This window comes from Polyodon spathula, chromosome 7 (genome assembly GCF_017654505.1).
Source record: "Polyodon spathula isolate WHYD16114869_AA chromosome 7, ASM1765450v1, whole genome shotgun sequence".
Lineage (NCBI taxonomy): Eukaryota > Metazoa > Chordata > Actinopteri > Acipenseriformes > Polyodontidae > Polyodon > Polyodon spathula.
Genome location: NC_054540.1, coordinates 10,246,193 through 10,266,531, shown reverse-complemented (window position 1 = coordinate 10,266,531; position 20,339 = coordinate 10,246,193). Strand labels below are relative to the sequence as shown.

General features: G+C 34.0%; 1 protein-coding gene across 24 annotated transcripts in view; it reads left to right on the top strand.

The window, feature by feature from the left end:
• The window catches only part of LOC121318134 (neuronal cell adhesion molecule-like), a 97,528-nt gene extending 88,745 nt beyond the window's left edge, over positions 1-8,783 (top strand). For 7 of the 24 annotated variants that reach the window (XM_041254474.1, XM_041254470.1, XM_041254476.1 and 4 more), the window contains 7 exons: positions 1,063-1,128; positions 1,622-1,744; positions 2,806-2,964; positions 4,460-4,591; positions 5,161-5,239; positions 7,713-7,724; positions 8,332-8,783. In XM_041254474.1, the coding sequence (XP_041110408.1) occupies positions 1,063-1,128; positions 1,622-1,744; positions 2,806-2,964; positions 4,460-4,591; positions 5,161-5,239; positions 7,713-7,724; positions 8,332-8,566 (806 nt within the window). In that variant the 3' untranslated portion in view covers positions 8,567-8,783. The remainder of the gene's footprint in view (positions 1-1,062; positions 1,129-1,621; positions 1,745-2,805; positions 2,965-4,459; positions 4,592-5,160; positions 5,240-7,712; positions 7,725-8,331) is intronic. The other 17 variants (XM_041254482.1, XM_041254492.1, XM_041254486.1 and 14 more) reach the window with 6 other exon arrangements.
• Positions 8,784-20,339: the final 11,556 nt, after the last annotated feature.

The window sequence follows — 20,339 nt, the reverse complement described above, 5'->3', positions numbered from 1 at the left end:
TTCTCATAAGAACTCTGTAACACGTTTCTCATAGTTTCTGCATGGAACCACGTTTTTCTCCAAAATGTTTTGACTGTTTATGCTTCTGTACGTGTTCTTAGATCATTAGTATTGAACTGATCATTAGGAACGTTAGGCCTATTTCGGATTTTCACTTCTATTGGCTTAATACTTGATGTTGATTTTCTTATGCTTGCTAACTATGCACTATAACTTGCATGAAATTCCAAATGTTGCATGATGATGCAGTTACAACTTGTATTCTTCTCTTGTCTTTTAATATGCGTGTAATTTCCTGTCAAGTGATTTAATACTATCGGCACGATTTTCAAAAGCAGCCAAATAAGTATTAGTTTTGATAAACCTGGTAGTGGAATGTTGAAGAGGGACATAAGACTTTTTGACCGCTCTTAGCAAGCGCAGACGGGGGAAAATCACAAAGCCATGTGAAATAATAATTTAGGGCTCATATCTTCTTTGTCCCTATATTGATGCATTACCTGTATAATATCATATGGTGTGTATTCAGTATGATTCCTTGTTGTTGTTTGTGCTTATAGTAGATCATTATTTGCCATGTTTACTAACTACTGGCTTCTCAAGAGACTCTTCAAGGCTGATTGTGGAGGTATATCAATGTTGCACAGGCTGAGTGCAGAGTGCAGTAGTAATATAGGCCTACTTCCCTACCTCACTTCCCCACAATCAGCTTTAAGGAGTCTTTTCAGAAGCAATTTCTGCTGGAATAGTTAGTAAACATAACAGGATAGGATATTGAACAGGTAATACACATAATACATATTTTTAGCATTAACATATTTTTAGCATGAAAAGGGTGCTTTTCTCTTCAAAAAACAAAATTACACTTTCAATTAAAACGCTTTGTGATATTCCTAAAGTCGTTTAGTGACCTACAGCATACCGGTATCAGGTTTTAAAAATGACTGTATTTTACAACTTAGTTCTTGTTTGGCCCATTTCAAGAACGTGACCATGACCTGTCTCTGTCTGTGTCTTTTCTGTTGTTTACCTTCTTCTTTGTCCCTTCCCATGTTCTTCCAGGATATTCAGAACCCCCTCTTGCAACTTCCCCTCCAATGCATACTCTCCGTCCCACATTCCACAAGGGTACTGTCATTTCTTGATGAAGCTATTTATCACTAGCACTTTCTAGGGTTAATTGATGTACATGTTGGGATCCCAAGCCGATGTGATCATTCCACAATTATACCTGGCATCCTAACATATACACACATTTCATTTTACAAATAACTGTTGACGATCTGCTGGTTTTACAAACCCCGATAAACATTAATCTTGGAGTACCTGTAAACAAGTTTTTGACAAGGTTGAGAACTTTATATTTTTCTTGGAGGATGCTGTCTTATTGTTGTGTTACTCTCACAAAAAAGTTTACAGTAATTATGATAACATGTGTTTTAATTTTGTATTCCTGATTTAAGATACAGTATGATGTTTTAACTTATCTGTGCTGGTATTGTAGTTGGTGTAGTCATTTTTTAAAATATAAAATAAGGAATGCTATTTAAGCTATTTGTGATTATTTCTTGAAGTATACTATTAGTTTCATAATGTATGTTCTTTTTTATTGCATACTCAGTCCGCCCCGTTGGTCCAGTATTTGGAAACATTAATACAACTGCTTCGGAGGACTTTGCAAATATCAGTTGGGAGTATTGGGGACCAGATATGAGCTTTTATATTGAATATATGGTAGAAGACAGTAAGAACATATTTTGCTTGTTCCTCATTAGCAATCCTAAACTTTTATATAACCAGTCGCACATACAAAAATGAAGACATTGTTTTACCGGACTGTATTGCAATTTTCAGTTCTAAAAATGATTACTGTTTACCAGTCATTAAAAAAAAAAAAATAATAATAATGTAAAAATGCTTTTGTAAAGAGAACAGCAACAAAAACAAATATGAGGGAACCGACACACCTGTCTTTTATTCCAGCGTCTTAAAGCACCCTAACTGTTCAACGCACACTCACACTAAATATGTAAATATGAATGGAAAAAAAAAAAGAAAACTAAAACTAAATACTTTTGAATTGATTATTTTTATGGCCACTAAAATTCACCCTGTAGACAGACGTACTGTAGTTTAACTAGGAATTTAACATTTCAAAATTACTAAATGTATTATGTAATTTGAACTATCATCCTGGAATCCTTTTTTTTTTTTAACTTCAATACATTAAATAAAAATCTTCATTATGCAGGTGAAAATGGACTGGACGTCCCACTAAATGAGATATTGCCTCAGTGGGTGTAACTTACATATCTTAATAATAATAACAACAACAGCTAAACATATAACATACTAAATATGTTTCTCCTTTAAAGTGCATTATTAATATCTTGCATATAGGCTAGTATTAACAACCTGCTTTTTTAAATAATGTTTCATTGAGGTTATAAAAAGTGCTTAGTTATATTGGGAATATGGTGTTGCTTTATTGGATAATGCATGACTGAAATCAGCAATCAGCCTTGTTTAATGAAAAGCATTGGTTATACAGTAATGTGTTAATATTAACAGAATGCATAATTAACAAGAAATGAAAGCCTTACTAATTAAATTAACAACTACTGAAGTCGTGTTTTATAAAGACTGAAAGATTAATTATAAAAGAATAAAAAAGAGCTTTATAATAAATGCTAAACAGTCTGCATGTGGATTACAGGTGCATGATTTCACCATCATTTTCACTACTGCTTCATCTATTGAACGGAATGTTGTTTCGGATTCATTGTCTTCCTAAAATTCTTTTAGGTGAAGAAGACTGGAAAAAAGAGTTTGTAAATGGCACTCAATCCTTCTTTGTGATAAAAGGCTTAATGCCAGGAACCACATATAAAGTCAGAGTTGTTGCTAAGGGTCATTCTGATCAACCTGTTCAGAGTACAGAAGAAGTTTTTAAAACCGATCCAGGTGAGGCAGAACACACTGTCAGATAAACGAATCCTGCCTCAAATTGTCTGCATTATACATAATTGTACTTTTTATTAGTTCCTTTTTTTTTTTTTTGCGTTTTTGTATGTTTCAGTCTTAACTAAGGAATTCATGACAAGATCGACATCCAAACTGGTCCAACAAATGAATTATTGAACATGTCTCCATTGATCATTTACTGTATAAATACAAATGTGTTTTTTGTGACCCTCTTGAGGGGCAAAGCAAACAATAACATGTAAGGTGTAGAGGGCTTGCAATGATACTGAATGCAGTGGAATCAGTTTTCTGCATGCTACCATCATGTTACAAAGGTATTCATATTCATCTCACAGGCTTCGCGTAGGAAATGAACAATGTTTTTTATTGTTTTATTTATGTTTTGGTATATTAGCCTGAAACAACATGATTTGGGAAAATTGTTATTTATTTATTTTTTAAGCTAGACCTTTATTGCTCTTACATATATTTCTGGAAAAAAATAAACAAAGACCACGCTGTTATATGTAATGTGTATTATACCATCATTTTGGTTCTGCTAAACATATAGAAGCGGTCAATATAAAGCTGATACACATACATATACAGTTCTGTAATTTACTTTTAGGACATGTAAATTGTACCTATTCTGTACTGCATAATGGCCATTGAATAACTGTTTTCAATAATGTGTAAATCAGATAGCTATATATCGAGGGAGCACTGTAAACCATTGCTACTATAGAAAGACTTTGCAGTTCAAACACATATTAATTAGCAATTCTTGTGAGGGCCAGTTAAAATTGGTCAACTTCGAACAGTTTCAAAATCTTGTTTCTACTCACACAAGTCTATCTGTAATTTGTTGGTTTATTTGGGTTTTTAATGCATTCTTTTCTGTGTAATGAGTGTGGATGCTGTGGAATCAGCAGCTTACATGTTCATCTCGGATAGCCAGCCTTTTTTCCAGATGGTACTGAATTAATATAGGGGTAGGACACATTCACACATCTGAACCCAGTTATTCTGAGCTTTTTTTCAAAAACCGTTAAGGTCCCATAATTTGCACTAATTTGTGAAATCACAGAATACAGGAAACTGCTTATATATAATATGATGTTTCTTTCCATGTATCACTCCTTGTGCTTCCCAGCATGAACCCGTGCATGTCACTCGATGTCTCCTCTTATGTTGGTTTTGCATTCATTAACCTGTCACCTTTTTGTTTGTCCACTGTGTACTTCTTAACACTTGATTCAGATGAACTGATGGGATGTTTACATTGAATGTATGTAAGACTGAAATGTATGTTTTCTACAGTATGCAGGATGAGCTGTATGAAGTTACTTACTTTCTGTTAAATGTTATTGTCTATTAACATAATGATTATCAAGTAAGTTGTCTTTTCTGGGACATTTTTTGTGCCTTTTCCAGCATATTTCAGTCAGCATTTTCACACATTTTCCTTTTTTCTTTGTTTTCAACACTCTTTCAGCAATGGCAAGTCGACAAGTAGATATTGCCACCCAAGGATGGTTCATTGGTTTGATGTGTGCGATTGCCCTTCTAATCCTAGTTTTATTGATTTTTTGCTTCATCAAGAGAAACAAAGGTGGCAAATACCCAGGTCAGTTTCATTAATAAAGAAATATTACAAAACCAAAATACCGGGCAACCTGGCAGCTCTAACAGACTGCAATACATTATTTTAAAATCAGTTTACTATCTCATGATATATGTTCTTATTGGGGTTATTGGGGTAATTCCATCTCGCTCAAGATTGTTCAGAGACTGGTGACAAGTATGCAGTATATCCAGGAATGTAGAGAAGGTAATGGATGAGGATGAAGAGCACATATCATGGGATAATAAATAGATGCAATTATTCCATAAAATATTGTATAGGTATGTGTGTAATATTTACTTGAATGTGAAATTCATGTTGTGGCAACAGTTTTAAAATGGACTGTTTTGTGTACTTATAAACAACATATAGTCATTGAACAGGAATATACAGAGATCCACTGTTTTAATTTACAGCTGTAAATTAAATACTGTACAACCATGTACTGGTATTGATAGTTTCACCAGGTGATTACAGTCCTTTAAATTAGTGACTGAATGAATTAGTGTACATGACTGAAGCAATAGTATTGATTTGGTTTGCTTGAAGTATCTGCACCTGTGATTTTGCAGTGAAAGAAAAAGAAGATGCCCACCCTGATCCGGAAATCCAGCCTATGAAAGACGATGATGGAACATTCGGTGAATACAGGTGAGAACCCACTTAACCTTAGCGACTGCTATGCCCTGCTGAAGATGTGCCAGCTGCTCTGGAGTGGTGCCCAACACATTATTTATTGTTGAGAAGTAACCATCTTTAAACTACATCTATAAGTGAAAAAAATAACATTGGACTTGAATTCAAAGTGGACTGTTAAAAAAAAATAAATAAATAAAAAGCCACCACCTGGGCATTATTAAAGTATCAAAAACTGATGCTGAATATAATTTAAAAAATAAAGCACAGAGCTGCCAAGGAATGCTGTATTTTTCTGTATTGTGTGTCGAGTAACGTGTGTCTTTCATGTATACATTGAATGTATTTATAGTTATTGGAGAAGCAGTGAGCGTGTTCTCCGTTTGCTCTGTATTCAGCTTGAAGTGGATTTATGATTTTTTTTTTTTTTATGTTTTCATTAATTGTGTTATATAACACAATTTTAGAAACTCTCAGTCGTGATTTTTTTCTTTCTTTTTTTGAGGACCTCAAAAGTGTGTGTATATATATATATATATATATATATATATAATATATATATATATATATATGACACACACACACCATATATAGATATATATATCTTATCCTCTCTCTCCGCTCCTCCTCTCTCTCCTCTCGATACTCTCGCTCTCGCATATATAATATATATATATTCCTTTTTAAAGACCAGGTCCTGAATACTGAATACTGGCAGTCCTTTTGTCTGTTACTGCCATATATAAAGGCTCTTTTTCCAAATACTGGTATCTTTGTATTGCCGTCACACTTTTTTCTTCTGTAATAAGTGCAGTTTTTTTTTTTTTTTTTTTTTTTTGGATCCTGTTTTTTGTGATCCTATGATGAAGGTATACAGCATTGCTTTTTATATAGTATATATTTCAATATTGTTTTATATTCAGTGCATACTGTAGTTACATACATGCTATTGATAAATGTATTTTTTTATCTATTTTGCATGGCTGCTGGAGTACAGTTTAATATTAGTGCAAGCATTTTCAGACGAATGGCTGACTACAATGTAATAAATCTTAAAGCACAATTGAAAGTGATATAAAAAATTGCTAAAAAAAATAAATAAATAAAAAAATCTGTGCTTAAAAAAATTTAGAATCCACAATTGATATACTGATAAATCAAAACTTAGAACATTTAAAGAGTACTTTAAAAAAAAAAAAAAAAAAAAAAAAAATGACTTACTGTGACAAGCCACAACATGTACCATCAGTTGCCTTTCTAAGAATTCAACTGTGTTCATGACCTTTTGAATTAATACGTTTCACTTGGTCTGAAAAATAATAACTTTTTTTTTTAAGTTCCTAAGTTTGGTGTTCAATAAAGAAATAAATTAAATGCACAAATGTTGTTTGGTTTGACTTTACTGTAATTCTCTCTGTAATATTTTTAAAAATAATTCTAAATGCAAACATGCTCTGACGCATAATTAAAATAGTTTTCATTTTAAGGTTAATTACAGTGGAAAGAAATGACTGCTTTTAAGCTCTAACAGGAGGACTGTCTTGTTTTTTCTATGGTCGAATGAGTTGGTATTGTAATTCCCAGTTACAGCAACCTGGTCAAATTTCAACCACATTTTAATCAGAGGTGTCTATTGAGTCTGGGGAATATTAGCTAATACCATCTATTACCCTTTAGCTGTGTATACCACCTAACAATTGATAACAGCTATTGTGAAATTATTGGAACCATTTTGTGCAGGCTGTATTCAGGGTTTTGTGTTTGATTGGGACATTGCAAGAAACAGTTAACATCACACATTCTCTGGCTTATGAGTGGAGCTTCAGACCAATCCAGGATCCTGAAGTTGAGCCATTTCCAGTGATGTCGCTTACAGTCCACACTTTAGCATGCTCCAAATGTAACAGGCAGATAAAACTGTGGAGATAAAGCACACTGAGCGTACAGCCAGTAGCTGTAATTGGGATTGGGAGGCAGCATTGGAGGTTGTCACTTGGGGGGGGGGTACATACATATGTGATACATATCAAGAATGTATCATATTCAATTTGTTTGTTTGTTTTTTTACGTTATTATACAAATTCTAGAATGTAGGATATTTTTTCGGTTTTGTTTTACTAATTTCCATAGCTACTCTCACTACTGAAACAGTTTGAAAAACAGTCAATATTAACGTTTTTTTTTTTTTTTTTTTTGTAAAAATCTCCACAATATATACAATTTTTACAAATTAACTAAATACTAAACACCTAAGGTCCCAACGACATCCGCATTGTGCTCGTTCACATAACGTGAGACTGATCAATCAGAATGTGTCTTTTGATTGCAATTGTAAATACTGCTTTCAGTGTTACTACAGTATATTATTACATGGTTGTGGCATTTCATGGCAGATTGTGTTGTCATGAGTGAGAGGAATACAACTTTGCTTTTCCTCTTAGACAATTTTCATTTGTTCTTTCTGCATTCTTTTTAATGGAACATATAGGTCACTTGAAAGGTAAGATGGTATCCGCAAGCCTAGCATGCAATATTAATACACATGACTTGAAAGGCAGTGGTGTTTGCTTAATCTATTTACCCCGTGGAAAACTTTTTAAATGATCACTTAACTATTCTTAATTTCTCATTCATTGCCATGAAGCATCACTGGCTATTCCACTTCTAAAGGTTAATACAGGCATACTGTCAGCATAAAAGGCTTTCTGTTTATGCACATACTGTCATTTTTTTGGCTGAGGATGTATTATTATTATTATTATTATTATTAATAATAATTAAATTTCGTTATGTGTTTCTAGTCTTCCAATGTATGTCATATTAAAAAAAAATAAGTATAAGTAAATATGAAAATGTGGTAAAAAAGAATAAGCTACTAGCAAATTCATAACACCACTGCATAAAACATCACAGTTTACTTGCTTAGTATATCAGTCAGATTCATCACACTGTATATTTTGACTAGATTTGATTGTCAAGCTACACAAGAAGAAAATATACATGCAAAGGGCATCACTGGCATGCTGTTTTATTTGGACTAAAATAAATCTTTACAGATTTGTATTTGTGTTTTACAGATATAATGCCTGACTATTATTTTTTTCTAGTGACACAGAGGACCATAAACCTTTAAAAGGAAGCCGGACCCCTTCCAATGGGACTGTAAAAAAAGAGGACAGTGATGACAGTTTAGTTGACTACGGTGAAGGAGGAGATGGCCAGTTCAATGAAGATGGCTCTTTTATTGGACAGTATAGTGGAAAGAAAGAAAAAGAACCTGCAGAAGGCAATGAGAGCTCTGAGGCCCCTTCTCCAGTTAATGCGATGAACTCCTTTGTGTAACTTGGGGCAATAGAAACTATTCAAGTGGCTGTATACACCTTCACCTTACAGGCTGATCCATGTACACTGTGACCTACCATCCCCTGCACATACTGTATGAAAATAGAGAAAGATGTTTAATGTTACAAATGATCATTAAAGCAATAGAGGGGATTTGTACTCCAAGTGCAAACAGGCTGCCTAATGTGTGAGGTAAAGAAAGTGGGATGTGTAACTGCCGTCTATACGAAACGTATGTAGTCATTTTTTGTCATATATATATAATATATATATATATATATATATATATATATATATATATATATATATATATATATATATATATATATATAATGAATTGGCAACTACATAATCCCAATGCATATTTCATCAGCTTCTCTAATAGTGCATGAGAACAGAAAGGCTGCAATGTTTGCCGCACTTAACACAGACAGATCAGTGTATACTGTAAAACAGTGGATTCATTTTAGACTATACAGTGCACATCTCAATTACTGGATATGAATTTTAGTTTTGTCAAAGTGTTATATTGGTATTATATAAAGCATCAATGTCAGTGGACATTGTTGTGAAAAGTGTGATTAAATGTATAGCTATTATGTGTATTTTTTGCAAGACGGGAGCTGTTTGTATATACAGTATTTATAAAGGACAACCTGCAGAATCAATGACTCGAAATTGGGGAAATATGTTTATGCATCTGTTCTCAGTGTATAAGTACTCTATAGTCACCTACACCTTTTCAGCCATTCAGCATAGTCTTACATATATAAGATAATTGGTTTTTAGATTTTAAAGGACGTTTTTGTATGGCTGACTTATTTTATATTGCAATTGCACTAATTAATAAGGATACTCAACACGCTGCATGTGTCAAAATATTAAAATACTATTAACATAACTTTGCATTGCCTTTGTCTGTTTCACATTCCAGCTGACTATGTGAACAGTGATATAAAGTTTTTTTTTTTTTCCTTTTATCTTACCAGTACTTACATGTAAGGTTAAAGTGGCATCAAATTAAAACTTCACAGATGTCTTGTTGCATTCTCAAAAAAAAAAAAGTGTTGTGAGTGACCTTTACTAAATAGTGCCTTTGTAGTGAACAGTGTTTTTCATAGACTATACAAGTGAATGCATTTTGAGTTGAGTACTGCAAGTTATGGGGAAATATATACAAGTTTAAACCATAAAATACAAATTGTGTTGTGTATTGGCATTGCAGGGGATTTCTTAAAAGTCTCTTACAGGACATGGATAGATATCACTTCTAATGCTGTTCTATAAATATACATTATAACCATTGTTTGTTACCAATATACCCCAATTTTAGACACCCTGATTACAAAACCTTCAGGATTGTTATCTGCTATTCGTATATCTGGCAGCTTCTAACTAAGGAACTGATTCACTGCCATTTTGATAAATGTTGCAGTTTCCTCCATTGACTTGTAGGGCATGTGTGTTCAGTTGCATACAATAAAATAAATATGGCTTTGGTACAACATGCTAAAGACATTGCTGTTTTTCAAAGGTGCAAATTTAAATGTGACATAAAATAGATTAGTGTTAAAGTACTTATAGACAATGTAATAGCCTTATGGGTGAAACTACTGGATTTCATCATTTGGTTTTCATGACTTGCGTCAAGTTTAAGTCTAATGTTATGCTTTTACGTGTAGATATGTTGTTGAATGTGTAAATATAGCCTATTTTGCTGTAGACTCATTAAGGCCTGAAGAAATTAGAAGAAAGCCTAACATGTACTGTGTATTGTCACGTCTGCTGCGTTTCGAGATTTTCATGTACTCTTTTTATTCGGTTTTATTTATTTTCTATTTACTCTGCACACACTCTTAACTCGGGAGACTTTAGGAGGACAGAGATGTTATAAACTCCTAGTGGTTTATGTTCGAGCACTGGACGAGCTGTAAGTTTGGCCATTTAACCTTTATTTAATCAAGAAAAAAACACTCAAGACTCATTCATTTTAAGTTTTACAAATCAGAGCAGTGCTCCTTCGGTTTATTAAAATGCTTTTAATATTTGGAAAAAGGTAGGTTGATCAGACTTCCAAATTCCAAACTTCCAAACACATGCGGTCTACAAGCACCCACTTCTATATTTCAGTTTCATTCAATATAACACTCTCTTAAAACCAAAACATAGTTTCAAAACCTTATAGCAATACAACCAATATATGTAAGATATAACAATGCTAGTAATATGCTTACCTCCTATTATAAGGAATAGTAGCGTGAACAAAGGAATCAGTCTGGTGGAGATCTGCAAGTGATGGACCACTTCACCCTGTTAAGCATAGGTCTTGAATGTGGTGCCCCTTTGCGAAAAGTGTGAGTTTTTATAGGATTCGTCTCCATAGGAATACATGGAGAATCTTTATCAAGTCTAATTCTTATCTCTTTGGCACACAACAGCCTAAAAATTTAGAGCCTTGTGTCAGCAATTTTTCAAGATACGACACCTGGTCTACACATCCGATCATGATCTCATCCGCTCATCTCTCGACCCCTCTATCTAAAAAGCTAGGTGAAACAAAGAAAATAATATTATTTTGGATATATGAGTGTTGTTTGAAATATATACAACACTATTAGTTATGATTATATTGATTATATGTATTAATGTCTGATAATGTATTCCCTCATGCCATTCTATTCTTCAAATTAGTTTTCCTTCTCTCTTTACAGGCGTGTGCTTAACAGATATTATAGGGAACTTCTATCTTATGTTTTTTCCCAATATAGAGTTTCTCTTCATGGATAATCTATTTGTTTTTTATTTAAGTGTAAGATTGTAATGTCTCTGTCCTATGAGTTTCCTAACAGCACGAATTCAGCTGAACTGCAGACGACCTAATTTTTTCAGCTGCACAAAAACCAGCTTAAACCAGTTTTCTAGTTGTGCGCTTAGCTTTCCAATTTCCAGCGATAATCAAGGTTCCTCCCGATTTTTCTATGACGAGAAGACACTCTAACCTTGACGCTGTTTGATAAGAGAACTCCGCTCTTCATGCCAACTATCCCTTTACTTTCTGGCACGACAGGCTCACAGCAAGTTAGTACGTTTTTACTTTCTTAAAACCCATCTTCTATTCTTTTTCTTAAAATTACTTTTTATTACTTATAATAAAATAATTACTTATTTTATTTTTGAAACAATATCCCTTTATGTTGCATCATCTTTTAACTCTGAGTCAAACTAGACAGTTTATTCCCTAAGGCACAGGATTACTAACTATTTTAAATGTAACCTATTTTAATGAGAGACAATTTCATGTATATTATTATAACAGGCAGTGTTAAGCATATGGTCTTACACGCACAAATAGTTTATAGTAAAAAGCAAGCATATTAAACCTTATTTCAACATTTAACAACATTTTCTTAGGCTAAAAAAGGTGCTGCAGAAACTTTCTGGGAATCAAGCCCATCTTGAAACTGCCTAAAAACTGGCCACTTGTATCAAACTATACCAGCTTCTACTGCATGATTTTATATAAAAAAAAAAACATAAGTTTCACAATTACTGACTAAAACAGCATTAAACGTTACTTTTGATTACACACTTACACAATTTTCCAAACTAAAGATTATACAAACAATACAAAGGATTATAACACATATTATTGCATTAATACATTTAATTTTAAATAGGCACAAAGTCAAGGGTTTCAGCTCGCTCCAAGCAAGACTCCACTTCGGTCTCAGGTTCCACTCAGGTAGGCTCAGCGAACACGACAATAGGCTCTCGAATCCATCGTCTCGCATCACAGGTGTGAGTCGCCATGGCCTTGACTTCGTACTCCAAGACACTTGTACACGCTTAGTAGGGACACCTTCCTCGCATTCTAATTTTCCCAGATGCGCCCATTTTACTAAGTGACCCTTTCACAACTCATGCATTCAATCCTCTTAATATCTTTTTGGGTTTACATTTAAATGAGAGAAAGAATCACCTACAGAATCATTGCATTCAAACAAGATTCTACAGTGTTTAGCCAAATGACTGCATGCCGGACAAAGTCTGAGCCCACTCACTGATGACTTGCTTTGGCACATATTACATGCACAATTAACAAGAGGATTATGTTTTAATTTATGTGTCAGGGTTACTTCTGCACCATGTACAATAGTTCTGGATGTGTACACATTGTTACTATACACTTCTTTCTGCTCACATAGAGACACTTTAGAAGGGATGCCATTCATCCAGAATACAGTAGGGGGCCAAAACTCACTGTTTTTCATATCAGCAGGCACCCAACTTGTAGTTTGTTTATCATCATTAGTTGGCAGACACAATACAACTGAATCTGAATCAGTTAGCTACTGATATTCTCCATACAAAAGGATTCAATGTTTTACTGACCAGCCTAGCTGATTCAGCGTTATTTGCGACATTATGAAATGATAGAGCCAGTGGAGTGAATATTATCTATTATACAATGTTGTTTGCTGTGAACTTCGTAAATTATTACTCACAAACTGCAAGCCTTTCAAATATTGTTTTTCACAAGCTTAAATCAGAAGATCGGCACAGTGCAACTTTCAAATAATGTTGTTTGTCAAGTGGAAACTGTTTCTCATTTCCTATCTTATTTGAAAACCAGCCAATACCAAGAAGACCTGCAGAAAAGCAACAGCACACCCAGCAGCTGATTTCTTAAAATACCCTTTTTTGTTTTTGCTTCTGATTTAAGAGTGGTATGATACTCTGGTAACTGTGTATGCTAAATTAAGCTGTGTATGAAAGGCTGCCGAATTTGTTACTCTATAATATTATTGCAAATGATTTTGTATTAAAAATATATATATAAATAAATGTGGTTTCAGAATTTCACTCACTTTTTTGATTTCTCACTTGTGTGTTTTTTTGTTTGTTTGTTTTTTGAATTTATGAGATGACATCAGTATTTTAGAGAAAGGAAACCCTCACAAACAAAAAACTATTAGGAAGGTTTATTGTGCTAGTCTCATCACAGGGTGTGTTTCTCTGGGAAAATCTGTATGATCCTGTATTATTGTCAGAGAGTTTTATTAGGAATTTTATTAGAATTTTATTAGAATTTTTGCATCACTTTAAATCGTTTTGCTTAACCTACCACTTTAAGAATTTCCAAAGACATTGGTGGCGTTATCCATCATCTAGCTGAGCACTCCCTGCTCCTGAACACTTATCATTGTCCTCTCTGACTTCTATTTATGTATTCAGATGGCAGATGTTTCCATTCAACTGCCTAGTGATTAATTGATTTATTTGAGGGACTTGCCACGTGTGACCCTAAAACCTTTCTTCCCTTGTACAAGGTGCGAGCTTGATTTATTTTAGGTTTTCCCACTGACGATGGGAATGAGAATGTAGAGATGTGAGCCCAGCTAATCAGCCTTTTAAAGACAGTCACCCTCACCTGTAGTGGCTTTGACAGACTCACTGAGAGCAGAAACTGAACCAAGACTGTCACCGATGTTGGAAGCAGGACCATCTTTGGGATACAAATTGAACATTTGTCAAACTGCAACAATGTTAAAATATTTTAATAACTGTACTGTGTTTTAAAGAATCTATAGCCAGCAGAAAAAAACTGTTGCAGAGAAGGGAGAGCAGGTATTACCTAATGTTAGGAAAAAAGCTTGCTTGTGTCAACCTTGAAAGGAAGAGGCAAAAAGTTATTTAAACTGGCCAGCTTAAACATAGGGCCTCTGTTATCTATAAAATTAATGAGAGCTATCGGCATGAAAGCCTGTGTTGGCCTTAGAGGAAAGGCAGAAACGAGCATCTCATTTAAATAATTCAAATGTTCACAGTCAAGTTTCTTAACGGAAAAAAAAGGATAGTTAAGAAACAGGTTTTAAACTAAACACAGAGCCTCTATAAGAATAACAAACTATGAAAAGAGCTAAGATGTGTGAGTAAAATTTTAAATAAAATAACTAATATAAGTAATCTACTTGTATAACATTTTACTGCAATAAAAAGTAAAAGTCTTGTTACAGGGAGACTGAAAGGACAAAACAAGCCTTTCATTTAATTGGCTCAAGAATGGATTCACAGTCTAGTTTCTTAGTTAGAAAAAGAAGTGAGCTTGATCTGAAAGCAGTCTTTAATTATTCTAGAATAATTAAAACAGAATATAAGTGTAAATATGTTATAACAGAAGAATTGTTCTAGTGGAGACTGTAGTTAATAACTAGTATACAGTAAGACTGGCTGAAGAAATATAATTAATTGGTAACCTTGCCTTTATAGCAAAGTGTCGGTAGAACAGGGAAAAACGAGTTTTGGCCACCGAAGAGAGATTCATTCAACGTCAGTAGTTTTTAATTCAAGGTCTGTATAATGAGTGGTTTTTTAAATATTAACTAACGAAAAGTACCTTTTGATAACAGAAAAAGAAGTTGATGGTGTAATGTCCATTACTTCAGTATGTTATAGAAATTAATGAGAACCTGGCAGCAGAAGAGAACATTTCATGTAATTAAATTAGAAAAGTTTGTACAGCGTAAATTCTTATCAGAAAAGCAACTAACTTTAATTGGAAAGAAGTTTGTAAGCCAAAAAACACTTTTAGGTATTGCAATAAAAAGCAACCTTTAGAAACTAAAAAGAAGTGTTGCACTTATTTCAGTTTTACTGTAATAGAAAACAAGTATTTATTAAGGGGAAACTGTTAAGTTCAAAAATGAAAAAATTTTATACAAAGCTGTAACCTAGTTTATTAACTTGGGCACATGCATAAAGCTACAAGATTTTTGTTAGTAGATTTACTGCAGGGTACCCCTTGGCTCTGTCTGCCTGCTTGAAGCAATATTGGTGCATTTAAAGCTGGTTTGCTGGGTGACCATGTCTCCCATTCAGGACCCTTGGCTATGTATTCCCTGTTATATTTTACTAACAAAAAGTATTGCATGAGCAAGGCAACTGGACAAAACAACTACAGGAAATAAATTTTGGCTCTCAAGTGCTGTCCTCAGTTTAAGGTTTTGCTATGTATAAACTGTTAAATTAAATAATGAAAAGTAAAAGAAAAACAAAGTTAATGTTCATTACCTTATTATTTTATAAAATTAATGAGAGATTGGTAGTCGCTTGAAATTGGGATGTGGACCGCAGGGGTGGACATGAGATCATATCTAATTAATTTTAAAGGAGTTACTAGCACTTTTTAAATATGTTATTCACTTAAAAGATAAGGGTTGTAAAACAAACCAAATAATTAGATTTAATTGGGTCTTCTGATACACATGGAGAAAAAATTATATTAAAATTGAGGCAAGACTTCAGTCAAGCATCCTTCGACTAGCTAACTAGAAGTTACATGGTCCATGCTCTGAAGATCTCTGAAAAAACTGGTTGCTGTTCAATTGTATTCAGAAGTCTTTGAAGAAAGTTCTTGTTTTTACATTATATTCTACAACTACACTTCCATATAGTGAAAGGTAAGCACCATTTTGAATGTATATCTCTCTCATATTAGAACATTTGCTGTAAGGTATAGGAATTATATTTTAGCCTTAGAGAGTGATATATTGGATAATTTATGATTTAGCAGTGGGCGCTTTTAACATTTTTGCATGCATGGCCTAAGTGAAAAAAACAGCGATAACCATATTTGTATTGAAGTATTAATGCTGTTAAACTTGTAAGACACTGGATTGCCCAGACTTCCTATTAGCTGGGATCCAAAGTGGTCTGTAACCACTCAATCCATTATTAAGCATTTAATAATACTGCTCTGATTCGTTAAAACTTAAAATTGAATGAGCCTGTGTGATTTTCTTGACTATTTAAAAGTTGTCTGGGTGCATTGCAAGCCCAGTGCTCAAACAATCCACCTACAGGAGTCCAAAACATATCTGTGTCCTCCTTAAACATCTCTTCTGAGTTTAAGAGTGAGGTCTGAGCTGACATGCATATAATATATATATATATATATATATATATATATATATATATATATATATATATATGATATATATATATATATTAGATATATATATATACTTCATGATCTTATCTGACAGACTGGTAAGCCATGCCTCAATCAATCATAAGCTACAGTACTCCAACTAATTGGCAACTAGAGGTCAATAAATGTTTGATAATAACATAGGTAAAATATTGAGAATGTGTGCATGTTGCAGCAAACAGAATATTGACATCAAATTTTCTTGAGTTAACTTTTCCATTATTTTTTGTAATACTGTTAATTTGGAATTCTTCCGACTGTATCTGAAGCGTTTTGGATATTAATATGAATAATGGAATGTATTTATGGCAGACAGATTATGTCTGATAAGAAAACATTAATTGTATAGTTTTGGGAAATTTACTTATATGGGGCACACCAGAGATTTGCATATCAATTTCAAATGAACAACTGTAAAGATCAAAAATGGTCTGCTGCATAGTCACATTTGTTTCAGAGGATAGCTTTTTGCTCAAAATAGCCATCTGCCCAACATTTCATACCTTTCTCAAGGAAGCATGTGTTTGAAAACAAACGGGAGGTATTTTATACTGCACATCCACTCCGTTCTGTGGTTAACAAAGTATTAAAATGCATCATTAGGCTTCCTAGCCAGAATGACTGCGGAAGCCTATTGTTCTTGTAAAGATTTTTATTACAATTGTTTTCTCTTCTGCCAAAAGTTGCTCAAAAACTCATGAAATTTGGTATGTTGGTAGATGCCTACAGGAAGTTGTCAGTGAAGAAAAAACAATTGTCATAGGTCACATGGTTCTGCAGCCATACTGGATTTTGTGGAGATTGTTAAAACGTTTATGTATCGAAAATCACTTATTGCAGAGTTCTGAAACTTGCTATACATGTTGAGGGATAGTCCAAGATTAACTGTTGTTCATAAGAAGCTGATTGGTTCTTTGGTTTGGCGGCCACGTTGGATAACATCATAAAAATGCTTTACAAACCATAATATGATTAACACATCTTCTTGGAAACCGATTATCCGATGGTGACCACACTGGATGACATCATCTGCATACAAAACTGGCTATAAAACTGCATAGAGCTCCTTAGAGAGTGTAGATAGGGTCATTGTTGTTATGGAAGATATATAGGAATCCATATATACTCTATAAAAAATGTCATTGGCCATGTCCTCTGGCCTCTCCTAAAGGTCAAATGTAAAACTGGATAATACCTCCTAGAGAATGCAGATAAGGTCAAGGTTGCAATGGAAGATATACAGGAACACATGTATGCTCTATCAAAAAATGTTGCTCACCACTAGATGAAGCTCATTGTTCAGAGATGGGCAGTAGTGACGTTTTGCTTAAATCTTTACACGGCCTGTAACATAAACATCGCTGCATGTAAACTCTTCAAACTTCACAGCATTCTACAGGCCTACTATGGACAATAACGCTCACAATTGAAAGAAGCTGATTGGTCACATGAATTTCATGATAAAAGCTCAGAAGCCGTAAAGTTACTCGCAACTCTAGTTTGTAACAAACCAGGCAACCGCAACATAATTACAAAACATTAGTGTCAGAATGAGTAGAGCAACAGAAATTCTATCAGATGGATCTGCTGGATACAGCACTAAGTAAATAGTCAGGAAAGTAATTTTCACTGTCTGGTGTCCTAAGCAACCTCAAAGGAGCCGAACAATGAGAACCGTTACCTCAGGGGCGGTAATTACAAAAGAAAAATTGTTATAATGAGAAACAATGTGACAGATTAATGAAAGGGATTAAGGACACCAAAATGCAGCTTTGTGCAATGTCATTGTAAACATCAAACCCTGGCTGGGTCCTCTACATAAACTGCATTATGCAAGCTAACTACATACAGTGAACAGATGGTATACTTTTAACACTATCTGTCGTTATGCTGAGGACAGTTAAAATGCAGCAGTAAATGCAGTGTAAGCACTGGTTTGAAAATGTGTACATGTTTAGTCATCTAGCAGCATCTTGGTTACAAGATGGTGAATTGCCTGTTGGTAAGAAATGTTTCATGCAGACAAAACTGAATACAATCCATTGAAACAGACTTTATTTAAAAATATTATTTAAATAGCCAGGTGCTTATAGCTTTGTGAAAGGACCCCAGATCCTATAACAAGTCTAGTACTACAGTATACTGCATGAAAAAGAAATGAAAACTAATCTCACAAAAATACAGTTTATTTTCCTCAGTTCCTGTTCCCATTAAAATTGATGTTGTCATTTCCATATGAACCATAATAAGTATATTTTAGAAAAACATTCAAAAGAAGATACAATCCTAAAGAGCATGTTTAAATGCACTAAAAAAACAGCACCCTTAACACTATATGAAACTAAGGTTTAGGTTTTGATTAACCTCGACAAGCCACAGTTGTTTTTATTGGAGCCTTTGCAAGCACAGGGGAATAACACTGCATTGCATCAACTGTCTATTTTTAGATGTAATCTCAGGATCACCACAGATAGGTGGTGAATATAGATAATGTCTTCTTCAGTGTCACTTCGTTGAAATGCCTGTCATTTTGTTTGTATTAATTGAGATATATGTGACATAGCAGTACAACATTATAAATCACTAAAGTCTTCCACTGCATTAACACATGCAAATTAAACAGTGGAGCGAATAACAAAACGAGGTTACTTACTGTAAATGCTTATCATGATGTACAGCCATGTTTTAAAAGCATTTTGCATAAAGTAACTGCATTCGTCTTTTCATGTGTTCAATTTTTTCCAGGATATTTTTTGTCAATTTTCTTTTCTATAGAACACATCAACAGCTATGGCCAAATGTCTTGCATCACCCTATAGGAATAACTCATTTTGCTTTGTAACATGGTTGGAATTTGGTTTTTAATATTAACATATCTCCAATCATCTCAAGGGACAGAACATTTGCTATGCTGCCTGAGGCAGCTGGAAGCTTACTGGAAGTGCAACTGACCTCTTAGTGCAGATGACCATTAACACACTCAAATGACCTCTTAGTGCAGATGACCGTTAACACACTCAAATGACCTCTTAGTGCAGGTGACCGTTAACACACTCAAATGACCTCTTAGTGCAGGTAACCGTTAATACACTCAAACGACCTCTTAGTGTAGGTGACCATTAACACAGTAAAATGACCTCTTAGTGCAGGTAACCGTTAACACACTCAAATGACCTCTTAGTGCAGGTGACCGTTAACACACTCAAATGACCTCTTAGTGCAGGTAACCGTTAATACATTCAAACGACCTCTTAGTGTAGGTGACCATTAACACAGTAAAATGACCTCTTAGTGCAGGTAACCGTTAACACACTCAAATGACCTCTTAGTGCAGGTGACCATTAACACAGTAAAATATCCTTTTAGTGCAGGTGATCATTAACACAAGTGACTGGATTCAATTACCAGACTGAGAGTCTGAGGCATTATGCAGAGGATACCTACAGCAACAGCTAAACGTTTTGCATCACCCTATAAAATTAACTAATTCTGCTTCATAAAGTCGAATGAAACCTGCTGAATAATATTATGTTATTGAATTACATACTGTATTTTAGTTTCCCATATACTGACTGAAAAATTACAAATTACAAATTCTATACTAGATATGAACATAAGCACAGCTATTATAAGAGCAAAATAACTCCATAGTGGTAACATTTTCATATTTTGACAAGTTATCACAATATGAACTAATACACACTGATTGCAGAGACTTGGTATCAAATTACTACCAGTTCACATGTGTTGCCACTGCTGATAATGCCTGTGTGTGTGTTAATG